Source organism: Pteronotus mesoamericanus, unplaced genomic scaffold, assembly GCF_021234165.1.
Source record: "Pteronotus mesoamericanus isolate MK-2021 breed Mesoamerican mustached bat unplaced genomic scaffold, CSHL_Meso_final scaffold_174, whole genome shotgun sequence".
In the NCBI taxonomy this organism is placed as follows: Eukaryota; Metazoa; Chordata; class Mammalia; order Chiroptera; family Mormoopidae; genus Pteronotus; species Pteronotus mesoamericanus.
In genome coordinates this window covers 21,360,849-21,377,349 of record NW_026555309.1, presented here as the reverse complement: position 1 = coordinate 21,377,349, position 16,501 = coordinate 21,360,849, and the positions used below count along the sequence as shown (strand labels likewise).

General features: G+C 35.0%; 1 protein-coding gene across 5 annotated transcripts in view; it reads left to right on the top strand.

The window, feature by feature from the left end:
• Positions 1–15,099, top strand: part of AZIN1 (antizyme inhibitor 1) — a 29,795-nt gene extending 14,696 nt beyond the window's left edge. For 3 of the 5 annotated variants that reach the window (XM_054590349.1, XM_054590350.1, XM_054590351.1), the window contains 10 exons: positions 2,694–2,891; positions 5,295–5,468; positions 5,989–6,161; positions 7,765–7,899; positions 9,035–9,116; positions 9,479–9,553; positions 10,108–10,270; positions 11,943–12,058; positions 12,353–12,567; positions 12,778–15,099. In XM_054590349.1, the coding sequence (XP_054446324.1) occupies positions 2,790–2,891; positions 5,295–5,468; positions 5,989–6,161; positions 7,765–7,899; positions 9,035–9,116; positions 9,479–9,553; positions 10,108–10,270; positions 11,943–12,058; positions 12,353–12,567; positions 12,778–12,889 (1,347 nt within the window). In that variant the 5' untranslated portion in view covers positions 2,694–2,789 and the 3' untranslated portion in view covers positions 12,890–15,099. The remainder of the gene's footprint in view (positions 1–2,693; positions 2,892–5,294; positions 5,469–5,988; positions 6,162–7,764; positions 7,900–9,034; positions 9,117–9,478; positions 9,554–10,107; positions 10,271–11,942; positions 12,059–12,352; positions 12,568–12,777) is intronic. The other 2 variants (XM_054590352.1, XM_054590353.1) reach the window with 2 other exon arrangements.
• Positions 15,100–16,501: the final 1,402 nt, after the last annotated feature.

The following is a 16,501-nucleotide window of genomic DNA, read 5'->3' as shown; positions in this document are numbered from 1 at the left end:
AGGATTTCCTTTTTATTTTAAACATAATTTAAACCCTGGCTTGTGTGGCTCAGTGGGTTGAGCACCGGCCTATGGACAGAAAGGTAGGCCCAAGTCAGAGCACATGCTTGGGTTGTGGGGGAAGTTCCCTAGTTGAGGGCCTGCGAGAGGCAGTTGATTGATGTTTCTCTTGCACATTTATGTTTCTCTCCTTCCCTTCCTCCCTCCTTTCCCCTCTCTAAATAAATAAATAAATAAAACCTTTAAAAAAATAAACATACTTTGATCTGCATCTCTAGAGCTAGCCTAATTAGTTGTTCCATGCCTCTGTCTTCAAATGTAAAATGGGGTTAATAACATGATGGTTTTATGGGTTGAGAGAATTGATACTGTCTAGATGATCTGCTTAGAACAGTGCCTGGCACACTACTGTAAAGAAATGTTTGCTTTTACATTTCAGCTAGTTTAGCAGGCAATGATAGTTGAACCTATAGCTTACGTGGTTTGAAAATAATTTGCGGGGGGAGGAATTATCCATAAAACCATACTACTCTAGAAAAAGCTCCAAAGAATATGGGCATTCAGCAAGTAAAACTGGGTAGAAAGGGCCTGATTTTTTTGTAAGTACTAAGGATCCTAATGTTACAGGAAAATAACACTTTCTATAAGCATTATTGCTATAAGAAATTGGGGTTCATCTTATCCTGACTTTAGAAGCTAGGCTTCTTTAAATAAACAAATGAACGACTAAATAAATAAAAGCTAGGCTTCTTGAATTTAGAAATCACATGACCTGAGATGGTAGGCTAAAGATCTTGGTTAAATAATTTTGCATCATTAATAAAATTAATGAAAGCTGTTTTGCCTGAAAGATTTGTGATATAAACAGGAAGTTCCTACCGTGCTCTTTACACTTAAATTTTGCACTGATCTTTTTGAATGAGTAGCCTTTATTTCTGTTTCTCTTAGTGCATAGTTGACTGTCTCCCTAAAATTGAAATTCTAGCTGGAGTTACATTGCTTAAACATGTATCCTCAAGTTGAAATGTCTACTTTTTGGGCACGGATTTATACCAGTCCTGGTATAACAAACTTCAGAGGATGTTCAGGCTACATTTGATTTTACTGCATAAGCATTAGATCTCACGTGAATATGTCTTACTAACTTCTGTGGTAAAATAAAAATATACCCTCAATATTTCAGTTTATACCATTTCAGTAAGATTTGATGACCTAAACTGAATGTAATTGACTTCTTGGGATGAAGTTGTTAGTAATTTAAAATTTAAAACTTAAGTGTTGCTTATATTTTATGAAATTTGACTAGTATTACAGCTTATTGATGAGTTTGTTTCAGTGCAACCGCAAAGCTGACCCTTGGGAACCATTGAAGGTAGAGTATACTTCTAGGATGAGGGGCAGCATCCATGGTGAAGACTAGCATAGAATAGGGTTGGAGGGATAAAAAGGAGTGAGACACCAGAAAGGCTGTACAAGTTTTAAGTAGGCTGCCAAGAGTTGGTCTTTGTCCATTGATACTTTGGCAACCAGAAATCAGTATAAGAGAATGAGTAGTATCCCGTATGGAGGACTTCTTTTATTTATGCACTTCATGTTTAAAAAATTCTTGCCTAATGTAACCAGCAAATTCAGCAAAAAAGTTAAACCTTTATGTCAGTACATGCTGTCCCAGAGAATGGGTAGTCTAGGGTAGAGAAAAGGGTTCTTTGATTGATTGGAGAAAGATTGGATTTAGTCTGCTACCTTCTTAAAAATCAGATCTTAGTAAATGGTTTAGGATGTACAGGAAACTTAGCACATAACTTAGTTTCGAATTATGATGGCATTTTTGTGTTTTCTGCTATTAGCAACTTAATCTTAGCTCTATTTGGAGCCAACACTTAAGTGTTTTTATTCATGTGCTATATGATTTTTTTTTTTCCAACTGCAACCTTTCGAGGAAGAATTAATTGAAGATTAGAGAAATTGACCTAGTATTCACATCCACTAGATGACAACATGGCCAGGACCAGGTCTTCTGGCTTCTAGTTTAGTTACTGGTTTCACCCATTAACTGAGCTCACTTCATAAGAGACATACATTGCTAACTTGACCTAGTCAGTTTGTAACAAAGCTACAGATTATCCTCTCGTCACCCTCCACTCCCACTGATTTCTGTTAACTTTCATCTACTCTAAAATTTTATTTAGAAGATGTCTATATGAGTTACCTGGTAGTGTGTGTGTGCGTGCGTGCGTGCGTGCTGTATCTGGCTGACAATATATTGAAATTTGGTATTTTAATTTCTTGGTTACAGATAAACTTAATTCACTTATTCACTAGCTTTCTTTACTTAAAATAAGTAAAATTGTATGTGTTACAGAAGAACTACAAAATAAGATGATGACTAATACAGACATGGTCTGCAACTTTATATAAACAAAGTGACCATATTGACTTGTAATAAATTGTGCACATACGTGGATTATCTTCTCAAAAATTGTATTATATTGAGCTTTTATTTTTAAAAAATATAAAGTACATATTCACTTTTAAATGGGCACTTAAGGATATTAATGATCAAATGTTTCTGAACATGTTATCACACAGATTCCTCATTAAATAAGACTTAGCACACTTTCATTGACAACTAATACATTAAGGTTAACTAGTGAAAAAATACACAGACTTTGAAATAACTTCTGTTTTGACAGTTTGTTGCATATTCTAAGGACCCAGACATAAGGCTTCGTGGCCCGTCTCTTGTTTTTCCTGGTTTATGACTTTCGGCTTTGTGGAATACGGCTGAGATGAAAGGATTTATTGACGATGCAAACTACTTCGTTGGCCTGTTGGATGAAGGAACAAACCTTGGAAATGTTATTGATAACTATGTTAATGAACATACCCTGGTGAGTGTGCCTTCTTACATTTCTCAAATTTCTGAATTCTAAAATGTTAGCGCTTTATTTCCAAGATGTTTATTTAATAAAAGTGCCTTCTTCAAATGTTAACTTTTCCAGGTTTTCTTTTTCTTCCTAGGTTGTCTTACCATTCCCCACCCACCTTGAGTAGTGATGAGGTATTCTGTCCAGCCTGCTTTTTTTTTATTTATTTTTTCTTTTTTTTCTCTTTATTTATTTTTTTAATTTATTTATTTTTTCAAATACATTTGTCTCTGCCTACCCCCCACCACTTTCCCTTGCCCCTTCCCTCTTTCCCTCCCTCAGCTCTTCCCCTTTGGTTTTGTCCATGAGTCCTTGCTATATGTTCCTTGACTTTCCCCTTCCCTTCCTTTTCCCCCGCCCCCCCTCCCTCAGCTCTTCCCCTTTGGTTTTGTCCATGAGTCCTTGCTATATGTTCCTTGACTTTCCCCTTCCCTTCCTTTTCCCCCGCCCCCCCTCCCTCCTTCCCTCTTGTCTCTGTTGATTTCTTTTCCTTTTAGTGTTGCTGGTCTTATTTTCCAGCCCGCTTTTTTTTTTTTTAAATCCTCCCTCTGACAGCCCTTTCTCTGCTATGCCTTTTAGCACCTGATTCTTGTATATTTTATTTTCTTAATAGGTTGTCAGCTGTCCTCATCAGTACATGGCTTCTTACTCATTTTTCTCAACTTTATACTTTAGATCTTAATTTGTATTTCAGATAATTTTGTTTATGTATATTTACTGAGAATTGGATAATTTATACTGAATGCTTATGCTCTATTGCCCCAAGTGTCATTTTCTATAGATCCATACTAACTACTACTTAAGATCATTTATTTTTGTTTTGTGCTTATTGATAGAATCATTTTTGTTTATTGCCTTACTGGTAGAATTTTTTCCTTTATTGGAGCTAATTTCCCACATCCCCAAATTAGTTGATTATTTTCATGTTATTAGTGTTCACTACTAGGATACCAAAAAACTGTTCTTCTTGGGGGTAGGGAGAAAAAGAAAACCAAAAAACTATTCTCTTGACTTTTATGAATGTGATCGCCCCCCCCCATACCCCAACACAGTTCCTTTATGTCTCTCTCACCCTGCCATCAAAATTCTTGGAGGGGGGCGGGGAAGTGAAACTTGTCATGCTGTTTAATCTGTTCTGCAACCAAGTCAACTCTTTATTTAAATTCTCTTGCATAACCAGGAACCTCCTCCTGGAAGTGTGCTGACCTCTGTGTTAGTCACTTAATTTTCACAACATTCTTCTTGGGTCATATATGACCTTTGACATACTCCTTTCATCCATTCTTGTCCTGCAGTCTAAATTATCCCACATTTAGTAAGCTTTAGTGAGGGTTAGTCCTCAACCCTGTTCTTTCCTAATGATCTTACTTAATTATATGGCTGAAGGGTTGTTTACAACTGAATATATCCTTTTTCTCTTGCTGGTACCCAAAATTGCCTCTTTTTTTTCACATTAAAGTAAAAATAAAATTTCTGTCTTCAGAACATTAGAAATGCCATGTCTTATAAGGATGGGATAATTTCAGTACAGCTCCTCTGCCACACATACCTCACCATTTCCAGTCGTGTCTGTTTCCTGGTCAGTATGTTCCAGTAGTATACATTTGCAAAAAATATGTTTAAAAAATTGAAGCAGTAATAATGGCTTCATAGCTTTTAAAACAATACTTGGATATTACATATTCTAAAGGTTATATTGTCCACCAACCAACATTGACTGATCTGCACTCTGGCTGACATGTACAGTTATGTCTCTACCCTTAGAATAGGCATAGCTTTAAAACCATTGCAGATCTTTCCGAAATCCCTAATAACATCACTTTTCTTTTGAAGGAAGAGTATTTTTTACTCAGCCTTATCTGATATTTAGTATATTTCTAAAATGATTAATTTTATTTTGCCTTTTTTATGAACATAGACTACCAACTTTATCTCCTTAAAAATGGGTTCCCATTGTAGTTGCTTCCTTGTTTTACCATGTGGTCTCTGGACGCAATTTATAATGGAGACACATAGCTTGTTTTGTTTAGCATTCTTGGTTCTGCTCTCTCTGTTAGGAAATTAGATCCTGAACTGCCAAATTATGCCTATTTTAAACAGTACCATGAAAGGAAATGGTTGATCTCCTTACTCTCTATTCCTAAATAAGTAAAATTGATGTAATTCTGAAATAGAAAGTCACTATATTTTTTCACCAAAATAGAGAATATTTTATATGCCAGTGTAGCACAGCAAAAAGTCAAGTTTAAAAGAAAAATGTTTTGATAGTATTTGTAAATAGTATACGCTTTGGCTCATTTGTGGAGGGTAAAGGGAATTCTATTTTCAGTATTTGAATTCTTTCTCTTTTTTCCATAATCATAATAGACAGGGAAAAATGCATTTTTTGTGGGAGATCTTGGAAAGATTGTAAAGAAACACAGTCAGTGGCAGAACGTAGTGGCTCAAATAAAGCCATTCTACACGGTAAAGTGCAACTCCACTCCAGCTGTACTTGAGATTTTGGCGGCTCTTGGAACTGGATTTGCTTGTTCCAGTAAAGTAAGTTTTTGTGTGTGTGTTTTTTTTTCATTATTCTGTCATTAAACTGCAACATTTGAAAATTCGCTTTGTAACTTTTGGTTACCCACAGTAGAAGAAATCCTGCAAGGAGGATTGACTTTAGGATGGGTTTTTATACACTTGTTAGATTTTCAGGCTAATGGTGATTTACAAATTTCAAGTGCACAAAATCTTAGTGAGATGAGACTTTAAAAAACTTTCTTTATCTTTAAGCCAAAACCTTTCTATTCCTCACTCAGGCTAGAGTTAGCTAGACGAAGTTACAGGCTACTTCTGATGACATGTAAAGTAAACTATGAAATTCTCTGATGCTAATTATATCGTTTTAAAGGTTTTAAACACAGCATAGTGTAGTAAGCATTATCAGAATATAAACTGAGACATGTAATCCTAGTTTTACTTAAAAGTAATTTGAATTTAACCAAAATATAAAAATACAGTAACTGAAAAGTAATAGAAATTTTGCCTTTTAGATGATATTTAAAATCTGTTTTTACAGACTGAAATTGCATTAGTGCAAGAATTGGGTGTTTCTCCAGAAAACATCATTTACATAAGTCCTTGCAAGCAAGTGTCTCATATAAAGTATGCAGCAAAAGTTGGAGTGAACATCATGACATGTGACAGTGAAGTTGAATTGAAGAAAATTGCACGCAATCACCCAAATGCCAAGTAAGTGTAACACTAAGTACCTGGGAGGATTCTCTTACTTACTTAGGGTTTGGGAAAAGGAGGGATTTCTGTAGAGCAGTGGTGTGTATTGTAATTATTTCAGTTTATTTAAAATGCTATTATCATTTTATTGGCTGCCTACTTCTGACCCTCCATGTGGAGTGGGGATGAGATATTTGGCAGTTTGGAGCATAAATTTATAATCTTTAACTCCAGGAAGATGTGGTTGGTGGGGTAATCAAATTAGGGCCACAGCTATATTTTTATAACCACATTAACCCTGTTAGGTGTCTGCCATGTGGGGAAGAGGATGTATTTTGGTCATTTTTTTTTCCTGCTTAGCTAAGGATGTAAACCTGCCCATGGCCATAGTTCTTGAATGGCCCGTAGTGGCTAGAAAGGTTTCTTTAAAGCCCACACTTCTATTTGAAAAGGAAGTGTAATTTTTTACTTGTTCCTGCATTCATTCCAAGATTGCTTTTTAAATTAAAAAGTTTACTTTTTAAAAGCAAAAAGTTTTAAGGCAGAAATTAATGTCATGGACTGGTAAGAGGACTTCATAAAAATACATTGTATTAGCACAAAATTGTTTGCTTATTTTGAATGAGTTATTGTGCATATTAATATGCTTGGGAAATGTATATTTTCTTGTGTGTTTGTAATTTTCTTAGTGACATTAATGGTATTCTGAGAAAGGTATCCTGATAGGATTGATTACCTTGAAAACTTTTAGATAAAGGGCTCTTTTTGAAAGTTCTAGGGAACCTGTCTCTCTAAAAAATTTGTTTCATGATCTTCTGATGAGAAGCCCTGATTTGGATGGAGTGTTTACTGTATTAAACTGTAAAGTGAATGAAATGGCACACTCTTGAGAGAGTTGATTCTACCCATAGGGAGAATAATTTTGCTTTTATCAGATGTCCCCTCTCTTAATCATCAGTCATTCACTAGGACTTCCTTGGGAAAACAGCACTTTTATATTTGCAGTTTTTAGTGGTTTTGTAATTACTTAATGATCTTTTGATCATTTTGTCTAGATTGTCATGGTTTGGAAGGAAATACTAAGATTGGAATCAGTAGTTTAACAGGCTTCTTTTTAGACACAATAATTCAACGCTTCCCATTTTTTATTGGCTATAAGAGATTAATAGAAGGAATGTTAAGAGTAAGTGGGTGGAAGATTTGTTGGCTAGAGTAATTTAGGAAATTTGAAACATTGGACGCCCTGATACTTTTTATTGAAAAAAACAAATGATGACATTGCTATTCAATTTAGTCTTTCTAGGAGGATTTATGGACTGATGGACTTCATTTGAAAGTAATGTCTTTCATTACAGAGCCCTACCTACCCTTGGTGCTACAACAGAGTCTTAGCTTCCTGCATTTTCCAAATTCCATCCTTGTAAAGCTTCATGCTTTAGGCCCTAATTGCTAGTTTTTTCTCTATACAGGATTGTTTTTCATTAGGTTCACTTGATTCATCCGTCGTTGGATTGGGGAGCACTGGCAACATAATGAAAACAATTCCTACAGTCTTCAGGCTTCACATGTGCTGATGATGATGTAAACCAACTCTGCCCCAATCATCTTCCCCTTTTCTTAGGGTCTTACTACATATTGCAACAGAAGATAACATTGGAGGTGAAGAGGGTAACATGAAGTTTGGCACTACCCTGAAGAACTGTAGGCATATCTTGGAATGTGCTAAGGAACTTGATGTCCAAATTATTGGGGTTAAGTAAGTGTTCATTTTAAATTTTGTTTTATGGCAGTCATCTTTGTCTTAATAAGATTATTGATTTAAGACCTCATTTATATGAACTCATAGTCAACTTCCAGTTTTTAGGTATATTCTAGTTTAAGAAAAATTAAATATGTTTTATCCTTCATACTATTTTGTGCCAGTATCTCTTATAACCTAGTAAAGAGATAAATATAAGTTACTTATTTAAATCTCCTTTAAATCGAATGGAAGGGGTTTACTGGAGTTCTAATTGCTGCCAAAATGGCAGGCAGCTTGCAACTTGTGTTATTTTATTTTTTTTCTTCCCATCTAAGACTCTTTCATCTTTTTAATCCTTCAAGGGAGCACTTCAGTAATTCAATAGACTTTGTTTTACCCTCTTGATTGTATATGTGAGGAAACTGAGACCCAGAAAGATGATTTAATCATAGTCTCAGAACTATGATCTCAGTCAAATTGGAGCATAAAGCTCCAGATTTTCTGAGCTACCAGTTCACTGCTAGTCTTACTACAGTAAAAGGTCTTGCATTTTAAATTGTTCATAAAGATGGGCAAAGAATAACCACTGTTAAATCACTACCTTAGCTGGCAGTACTGACATATATTTAAGTTCCCGTATTTTGACCAAATTTTATTTTTAAGTTCAACAGAGAGAGATTGACTTTCTGGGTATACACTATGATTTTTAACAGATTTATATAATCACTGCCATGGTCAGGATACAGAATTATACTTCAAAAAGTATTCTCTTCTGAATCTATATCAGTTCATAAGTAATAACTCAGTTGAACTGATGTTCATTTGTATGTGTTTCACAATTAGACACATTTTTATATTTTGTCAGATAAAATTATACATTCAAAAAGGTTTTGTGACCCAGTTTTATTGGTGGAGCTTTTTTACTAACAACATACAAAAGGCATGGTTCCCCCAATCTGATAGCCATGAATCATGACTCTTAATTTCATAGTAAAATATTGTAATTGAGGCTAGTGCTTCTAATACTTGAAATATTTGGTAAGATTAAGGTAAATACTTATAGTATCAGTATGGTGAATGAGAATTGAAGGGAATTAATAGTCCTCTCAAACTTGCTGCTGCTTTAAATTTGTTACTTTATTTCTTTCAGGTTTCATGTATCAAGTGCTTGCAAAGAATCTCAAGTATATGTACATGCTCTATCTGATGCTCGATGTGTGTTTGACATGGCTGTAAGTTTTTTCCTATATTTTGATATTTAAATCCAGAATGTTGTTTAAGACTGCAATACAGTGTTTTTCTGTCTCTGACATCTTAGTTTTTTACACTGTAAGCAGAGTTTCATACAGTCACATTTTTTTAAGTGATTGAAGGGATTAAATAGTAATTTACTTGTCTACAAAACAGTACAGACAACATCAGGCAGCTAACATATATAACATTGAATTAATCTGCTTCTGTTGGAAACCAAAAAACTTGCTGTATTAAAGGTTAGAACAGATACTTACCTCCCTGGAGAAGTGAGTTTTCAAAATGTCCCTATATTTGTTGCACTTTGGGAAAACATTTAAAGTACTTTTTTTTTCATCTCTAGGGAGAATTTGGCTTCACAATGAACATCTTAGACATTGGTGGAGGCTTCACAGGAACTGAATTTCAATTGGAAGAGGTAAACATTATTTAGTGGATGGATATATTGGAATAATCTCTTATTCATTGATGATTAAGTGATAGATGTGTAGAGTAGGGTTTTTACAGTGGCAGGAACTAAAAGACTATAACATCTGTTTAAAATTTGATTCTAAGGCAGTGGGAAGACCTAGCTAGTTTTGATAAGTTTAATAAAAAAATTTTAACTCTAGCATAATAACTTCTTCACAAAAAGGTTTCTGTTGTGCCCTTGTGGACTACTTGATAGCACAAATGAATTCACAGCTTAGATAGCCTAAGCTCCAGATGTATATCGCTTCTACCTTCCTGCTCTGCCCTCCTCCCCACACTCTATACTATCTAGAAACTGATTTGAAATTTTGCCCCTTTGTTGCTAGACAGAAACATGGCTAAATAATCACCAGTAGGTATTTGCCATTTTGGTAAACTTGGATGACTTAAAAGCCTGCCTAATTGCTTAAAAATAGCAGCTAAATAGCTAAGCTTCAGGGTCTATACTTTGAATTATCTAATCCAATATTGATACCATAATGTGGGATTTAAAATCCACAGGTCAATCATGTTATCAGCCCTTTGTTGGATGTCTACTTTCCTGAAGGATCTGGCATTAAGATAATTTCAGAACCTGGAAGCTATTACGTGTCTTCTGCATTTACACTTGCAGTTAATATCATTGCAAAGAAGGTTGTTGAAAGTGATAAGTTTTCCTCTGGAGGTAAGTTAACAAAGTTCATAGTTTATCCCTGTTGGTAGATAATTCCAGTTATTTTGAAAATGGACTTATGAGATACTAAAGTATAATTATACTGTAGGACATTATAAAGTTGTGGATGGTTCTCCGCCAGTTATAAGCAGTTAGGAAGCTTTTCAAAATGTCCTAGCCAAGGGCCAATCCCATAAGACTTCCTGAATCCCAACTCTTTCATGCTGATGTTTAGATACGCATATTTTATACACACTCCCCCCAGGTATTCTCATCCCTTGTTAAGAAGCAGTGTTTTATTGTGATTCTCTCTCTTAAATTTCTCTTAGTCACATGAGTCATGGAGAGACTCTGCTCCATACTTTCTTATATAACAAGGGCCAACAAAGTCCTTTTTAATCTGTTCTCTAGGCAAACCAACAAAGAAGCACTAGACAGTATAGGAGTATCACTTTAGGAAAATGTGTAGGAAGTACTGTTCTGCAATAAGGAGACTTATTTCGTCCTATAGTTTTTTCCCTTAAATGAGCAAGAGTTAGTATTTTTTACCTTTGATTTTTTAAAATTTCTTAAACATATCTGTATATCAAAAGCTGTGAGACCACAGGGTACATTCTGGTTTTCTCCCTCTTCCCAACAGAAAAACTAGCTCCCATTGCGCCCCCCCCCCCCACGCCTTCCTTGTAGAATACACGGGTGTTTCTGGAATAGCTAACTCATAACACTGCAAAACAGCAAACCATTTAACTAGATTCAGTATCTCTTTAGGATTTTTGTTTGTGTGTGTGTTTTTTTACACCCAAGTTTATATATAGTGAGCACAATCTTAAGTATATAATTTGATGAGTTAATGAAGGCATAGAGTGACATCTCTATCAAAATATAATTTTCATGTTTTAGGATTATTCTTTCTCAGTTTTGTTACCTCGCCAAGTGTTATTCTGATTATTTTCCACATAGACTAGTTTGAACTGCCTTTGAACATCATATAAATGGTATCATAGCATTTTTTTGGTTTGTTTAAGAAAGCCCTGGTTAATACCTGATTGAACCATTTTGTTTAATGTTTATTGTTAATATTCTGAATATACAGTTACATTCTCTTGCTAATGAATATTTAGTTGTTTTAGTTTGGGGCTGTTACATATACAACTGTTAACATTCTTGTGTAAGTCTTGTGGACACTTCTCATTTCTTTTGGGTAAATGACTAAGGATTGCTGGGTCACAGAATAGATGTTTTCAGAGATTTCAAAGTCGTGTTGCCATTTTGCCTTCCCACTGGCAGTGTGACTATGCAGGTTTTGGTTATTCTCCCACCTTCATTGAATTCTTTTTCTTTTTTTTTTATATTGTTTGTCTTTTATCCTTTATCCATTCAGTAGGTGTGTGGTGGTGGTAGCTCATTGTAGTTTTAAATTGTATTTACCTGGTGATGTAGAGCACTTTCTTGCTTGTTCTTTGGTTATCTTCCTTTGTGAATTGTGATGTTTTTTAGGCTCATGGATTTGTTTAAGATATTTCAGTGTAAGTGGGTTTTGGGGGGGGGGGCGTTTAAAAAATATTTTGAGATGTGAAAAGCAGGAGTCAGTTCTGTAAACTTGCAATGTATTTGATAGGCTTTGCATAATAACTATATTAGTCATTTTACTATAAATTTACCTTCATTTTCCTCTTTCTGTCAGCAGAAAAAACCGGAAGTGATGAACCAGCCTTCGTGTACTATATGAATGATGGTGTTTATGGTTCTTTTGCAAGTAAATTGTCTGAGGACTTAAATACCATTCCAGAGGTTCACAAGGCAAGTTCTAGCACAAATAATACCAAACCTGCTTATTTGGCAGTTTATAAACTAAGTGTTTATTTTTAAGATGCATCCCAATTTTTGGAGTGATATTGAGGCTTTGCATTCTTCTGGCTTTTTAGTCTAATCCCTTTAGTCTATTGTCTTACATGGAGTTAGGAAGGAGCACCATCGCTCCTGGCTCTAGACATGCCTTCCATGGGTCTGGCACTGAGGTCTGAGATAGTGAAAAAAGCTCTTACCTACCTTGAAATCAGTACCTATATGAGTAAAATTTTTCCTCTTCTACAGAAATACAAGGACGACGAGCCTCTGTTTACAAGCAGCCTTTGGGGTCCATCCTGTGATGAGCTTGATCAAATTGTGGAAAACTGTCTTCTTCCTGAGCTGAATGTAGGAGATTGGCTTATCTTTGATAACATGGGAGCAGATTCTTTCCACGAACCATCTGCTTTTAATGATTTTCAGAGGCCAGCTATTTATTACATGATGTCATTCAGCGATTGGTAAGGTGTTTTTATCTTAAAACAGATCAGGTATTTGAAGTGAAAGAATGTTAATTTTATTTTTGTAATGAATGCATAACTTACAAGTAATAGCAAAATGTTCATCTTTTAAGGGTCATTGAAAGATATTTTACAGTTATATTTAATTGTTAGATTGTTGTTTGATCTTTGTACATAAATTCAGAATTATGCCCTTTTTTCTTACTGTAGGTATGAGATGCAAGATGCTGGAATTGCTGCAGACACAGTGATGAAGAACATCTTCTTTGTGCCTTCTTGCATTCAGCTGAGCCAGGAAGACAGCTTTTCCACTGAAGCTTAAACAGGCATTTAACGCTTCTTTAGATCTGAAGTTGCAAGTTAAGCTTGTCTGGTCTACATTCCAGCGTGGGAAAAATTAAAACAATCTTATTCTGTTAATTCTCTTGGAAACAGACTATTAGTAATAGCTATTTGGGACCAGGCAAAATCAGCTATCATCTATAATTCATTGGGGGTTAATTGGGAGATTTAGATAATGTATCCAGATTTAAACTTACCAGTTTGCTCTGCCCCTTAAGCGTTTAAAATATGCAACAAAATGGATGACTTAGTGGAGATGGAAGCCCATTAATTGGGTTCCCCCATTAAATCGTTTACATACAAGTACACAGTTTTTATACTAAGGATTCGTGTTTAAAGTCTTGTAAAGTTAGTGTCTTTCACCCAGATATATCAAATGTCAGTGGAAGACCAGTGTGACTTCATTAGATACGTTTAGTGTATTTAGAATGTGTAAATTTGTGCTTTGAACTGTAGTTTAATAAATGTAAAATTGCATCATAGTATTTGTTGTATTTGACCTAATGTAACCCTTGTATGATTGCAATAAAATTTTGTGTAGATTTTACTGTTTTTTTTTTCAGGCTAAAACTTTGGGAAAGGGGCTAGCTAGCAAAGGTAGTTTTGAAATAGATGTGTATATGGACTGTTTTGAAGGTTATTTTTCTTTATAGCCCACTTAAATTTAGTTTGCTTCAGTACATTTTTTCAGTTATTTAATTAGTAATTTAAATAAAATGTTTGGTAAATCATTGTGAAGTTCAGATGCATCATGGAGAGTTGATGTGCAGTAAGCATGATGTTTAACAATTTTAACACCAAAAATGTTAATCCTGCATAAACCAATTGTAATAATAGGTGTTTCTGTATAGATAGAATGCATAGAGTACCTTAGTAAATCTTTGAATCACAAATCTTTTGGCTGAGATGGACGAGTCTATTAAATACTTTGAATAAACCTGGGGGGAGGGAAATAAAAATAGCAGAAAACTCTGCAGCACAAACTTAAAGAAGGGCTACATCTATATCCAGAAACCTGATGCTCTTTTGCACGGAATATTATTTAAATTTCAGAGTTGGGGAGGGGGGTGAGACACACTTATTTTCAATTTCTCAATTGCAATGATTTCAAACTTCAAGGTGTTTTGTTACTTAGCTAATTGCTTAGTTTCTTATTTCCCATTTGTTCAACTTAGTAATTGCTTTTAATTCTTTGCATACTAAAATTTTATGGTGATTGTGGGGGAGGGAGTTAGTGTCACTAACCTGACCATTGTTGCCAGGAATTTGTGTTGTTCACTGCTAGTACATTAGTAATCCTAGATCTCAGAATCACAATAGTAATAAAACAAACACCAGGGGTCATTTTTTCCTAACTTACTCTATGTTCAGATGTGGAATTTCTGTCTCCCAAGAGGAAATGTGACTTCACTTTGGTGCCAATGGACAGAAAATTCTACCTGTGCTACATAGGAGAAGTTTGGAATGCACTTAATAGCTGGTTTTTACACCTTGATTTCAAGGTGGAAAGAAATTGATCTTGAATCTCTTTAATAAATTTCAATCTCTTAAACCAGTAGGTGCTTGATATTTTTTGATTTGATTAATGCCCGTTTGAATTTTATGGGTTCTACTAATAAAAAACATTTAGGGCCCCAATCCATTGTCATCTTGTATCTTGGACTTTCCCAAGATATAATACGGGGTTTTATGCAAAATTCCAAGCTACCATGCAACTTTTTTTTAACCGTAATGAGGAGGAATTGTTCCAAATCTTCTTTACGTGTTGTGCTTTGGTCCAGAAATGCCAGGTCTTTTAAAAAATGGTACAGTTTTGAGTCTTTGGCTTGACTATACAGCTTTGAGCTTCATGGCATGTCAATTTTGCCATATTCATAACAGAGCTGTTCTATGTATAAGCAGCTCAGAATTGCAAACTCACATGTGAATGATACGGTAACTAAGAAATGTCTGTATTGTATTTGAAGACTGTTTGCCATAAAGCTGAAGTTTGAACTTCATGTATTTCAATTTGTATGCTAAAAAAGTACTGAATTAATGTAACAATCTTTCTTTAATTTACAATATTGTAATCTCAGTTCAGAATTTAACTGAATATAAAACCCAAATGATTTCTATATAGTAAATTGAACTGTAAAGGTAACTTGTATGTGATTCTGAATACACAGATAAAATGTTTTTTATTCCTCACGTTTTATTTTGATGGCTTCTATTGTGAAAGTTGAAGTTTCACGTGTCAGCTTTGTATATTAGCTTCCCAACAAGCATTCTTTAAGAATCTTTATTACAAAACAACAAATTGAATTTAGTAAAACAATTCTGGGCAGTATATATGGAACCGTGAAGGTTTTGATGTAAGCACTAAAATGTGTTTAGAGCCATGTTTTTTAGACATGTTAATTCACCAGTCTCCAGACAGCTTTGAACTTTGACAAAATGAAATTAATCTCTAAACTGAACTAGATAATCCAAATAAATGTGAGCATTGATACACCATTTGGTGCAAATATTGGATTGAAAAGTCACACTGTGCAATCTTTTGTCTTTTGATACGCCATTTCCTCACTGTAGTTGTTAGCAACTTAACCAACACTAATAAAGAATGCTTGCTCGATTGGCCTGAAAGTATGAAATTGGAAGAAAAATACTTACTGTAACAGTCTTCCACGTTCAAGTTGTGATAAGTCCTACGAGTACTTTTAATTCTGTCCATCCTGAAGGCAAAATGGAAGTATGGTATAATATTAAAAGGTACACGCTTTCATAATGGCCTTAACTCTGGTCTTTAATGCCCAGCTTTAAAGTGGCTGTATTTTGATAGAAAAGTAAGTTACACCTACGATTTCTGGGGCTTTTTTCTACTGGGACTGGAATCAAATTTGAGTCATGGATTGTTTGGGTTGAACATTTTCCTGGCTTTTTGTAATTGCTAATTTGAGACAAAGTTGGGAAAGCAGTTTAGGTTTAAGCTAACCTGGAAATGAACAGTTCCTAGTCTTAAATGTCCTGAGGAATTTAGTGTTTTATTTGCTTACTACAGATTGTGGATGCTACATGTATCTTAGCCATAGTATATGTATCTTCCCTCAGAAAGGAGTATGGGTAGGGGAACATGAAACCACTCCAGGCTCAAGGCCCTCTGACTCCGTCACACAGTCAAAGGATTTGGGTTTCACCTGCTGGAAACTAGGGCTCGGCAAACTTTAATGGCAGCGAATAGGAAGGACCGATCTACCCAACTTGCTCTTTTTGTATGTTGTCTTGGACTTTGCCTTCAAAAGCAATTCCATTAATGGCCTTTTCAAATTCTGACTCTACCGAGATACCTCATGCCTGTTAACAGCTCTTGCAGTTGATAGCTTAGGAAATCATCAGTGGATCGATTATAGGAAATTGTTAAGAATCTGCCATTGACAAATGAAGTGTGCATTGACAATAGAGCAAAGAGGGTTATGGCCAAGTGAAAAGAAAATCTTGCAGAAAAATAGTATGATCGTATTCTAAGTGTAGTCCTAAATTCTAGTTAAAGCTTTTCCTAAATAATGTTGCTAGACTTCATCTGGTGTCTCCCTGTGCCTACAACTTTGTCACC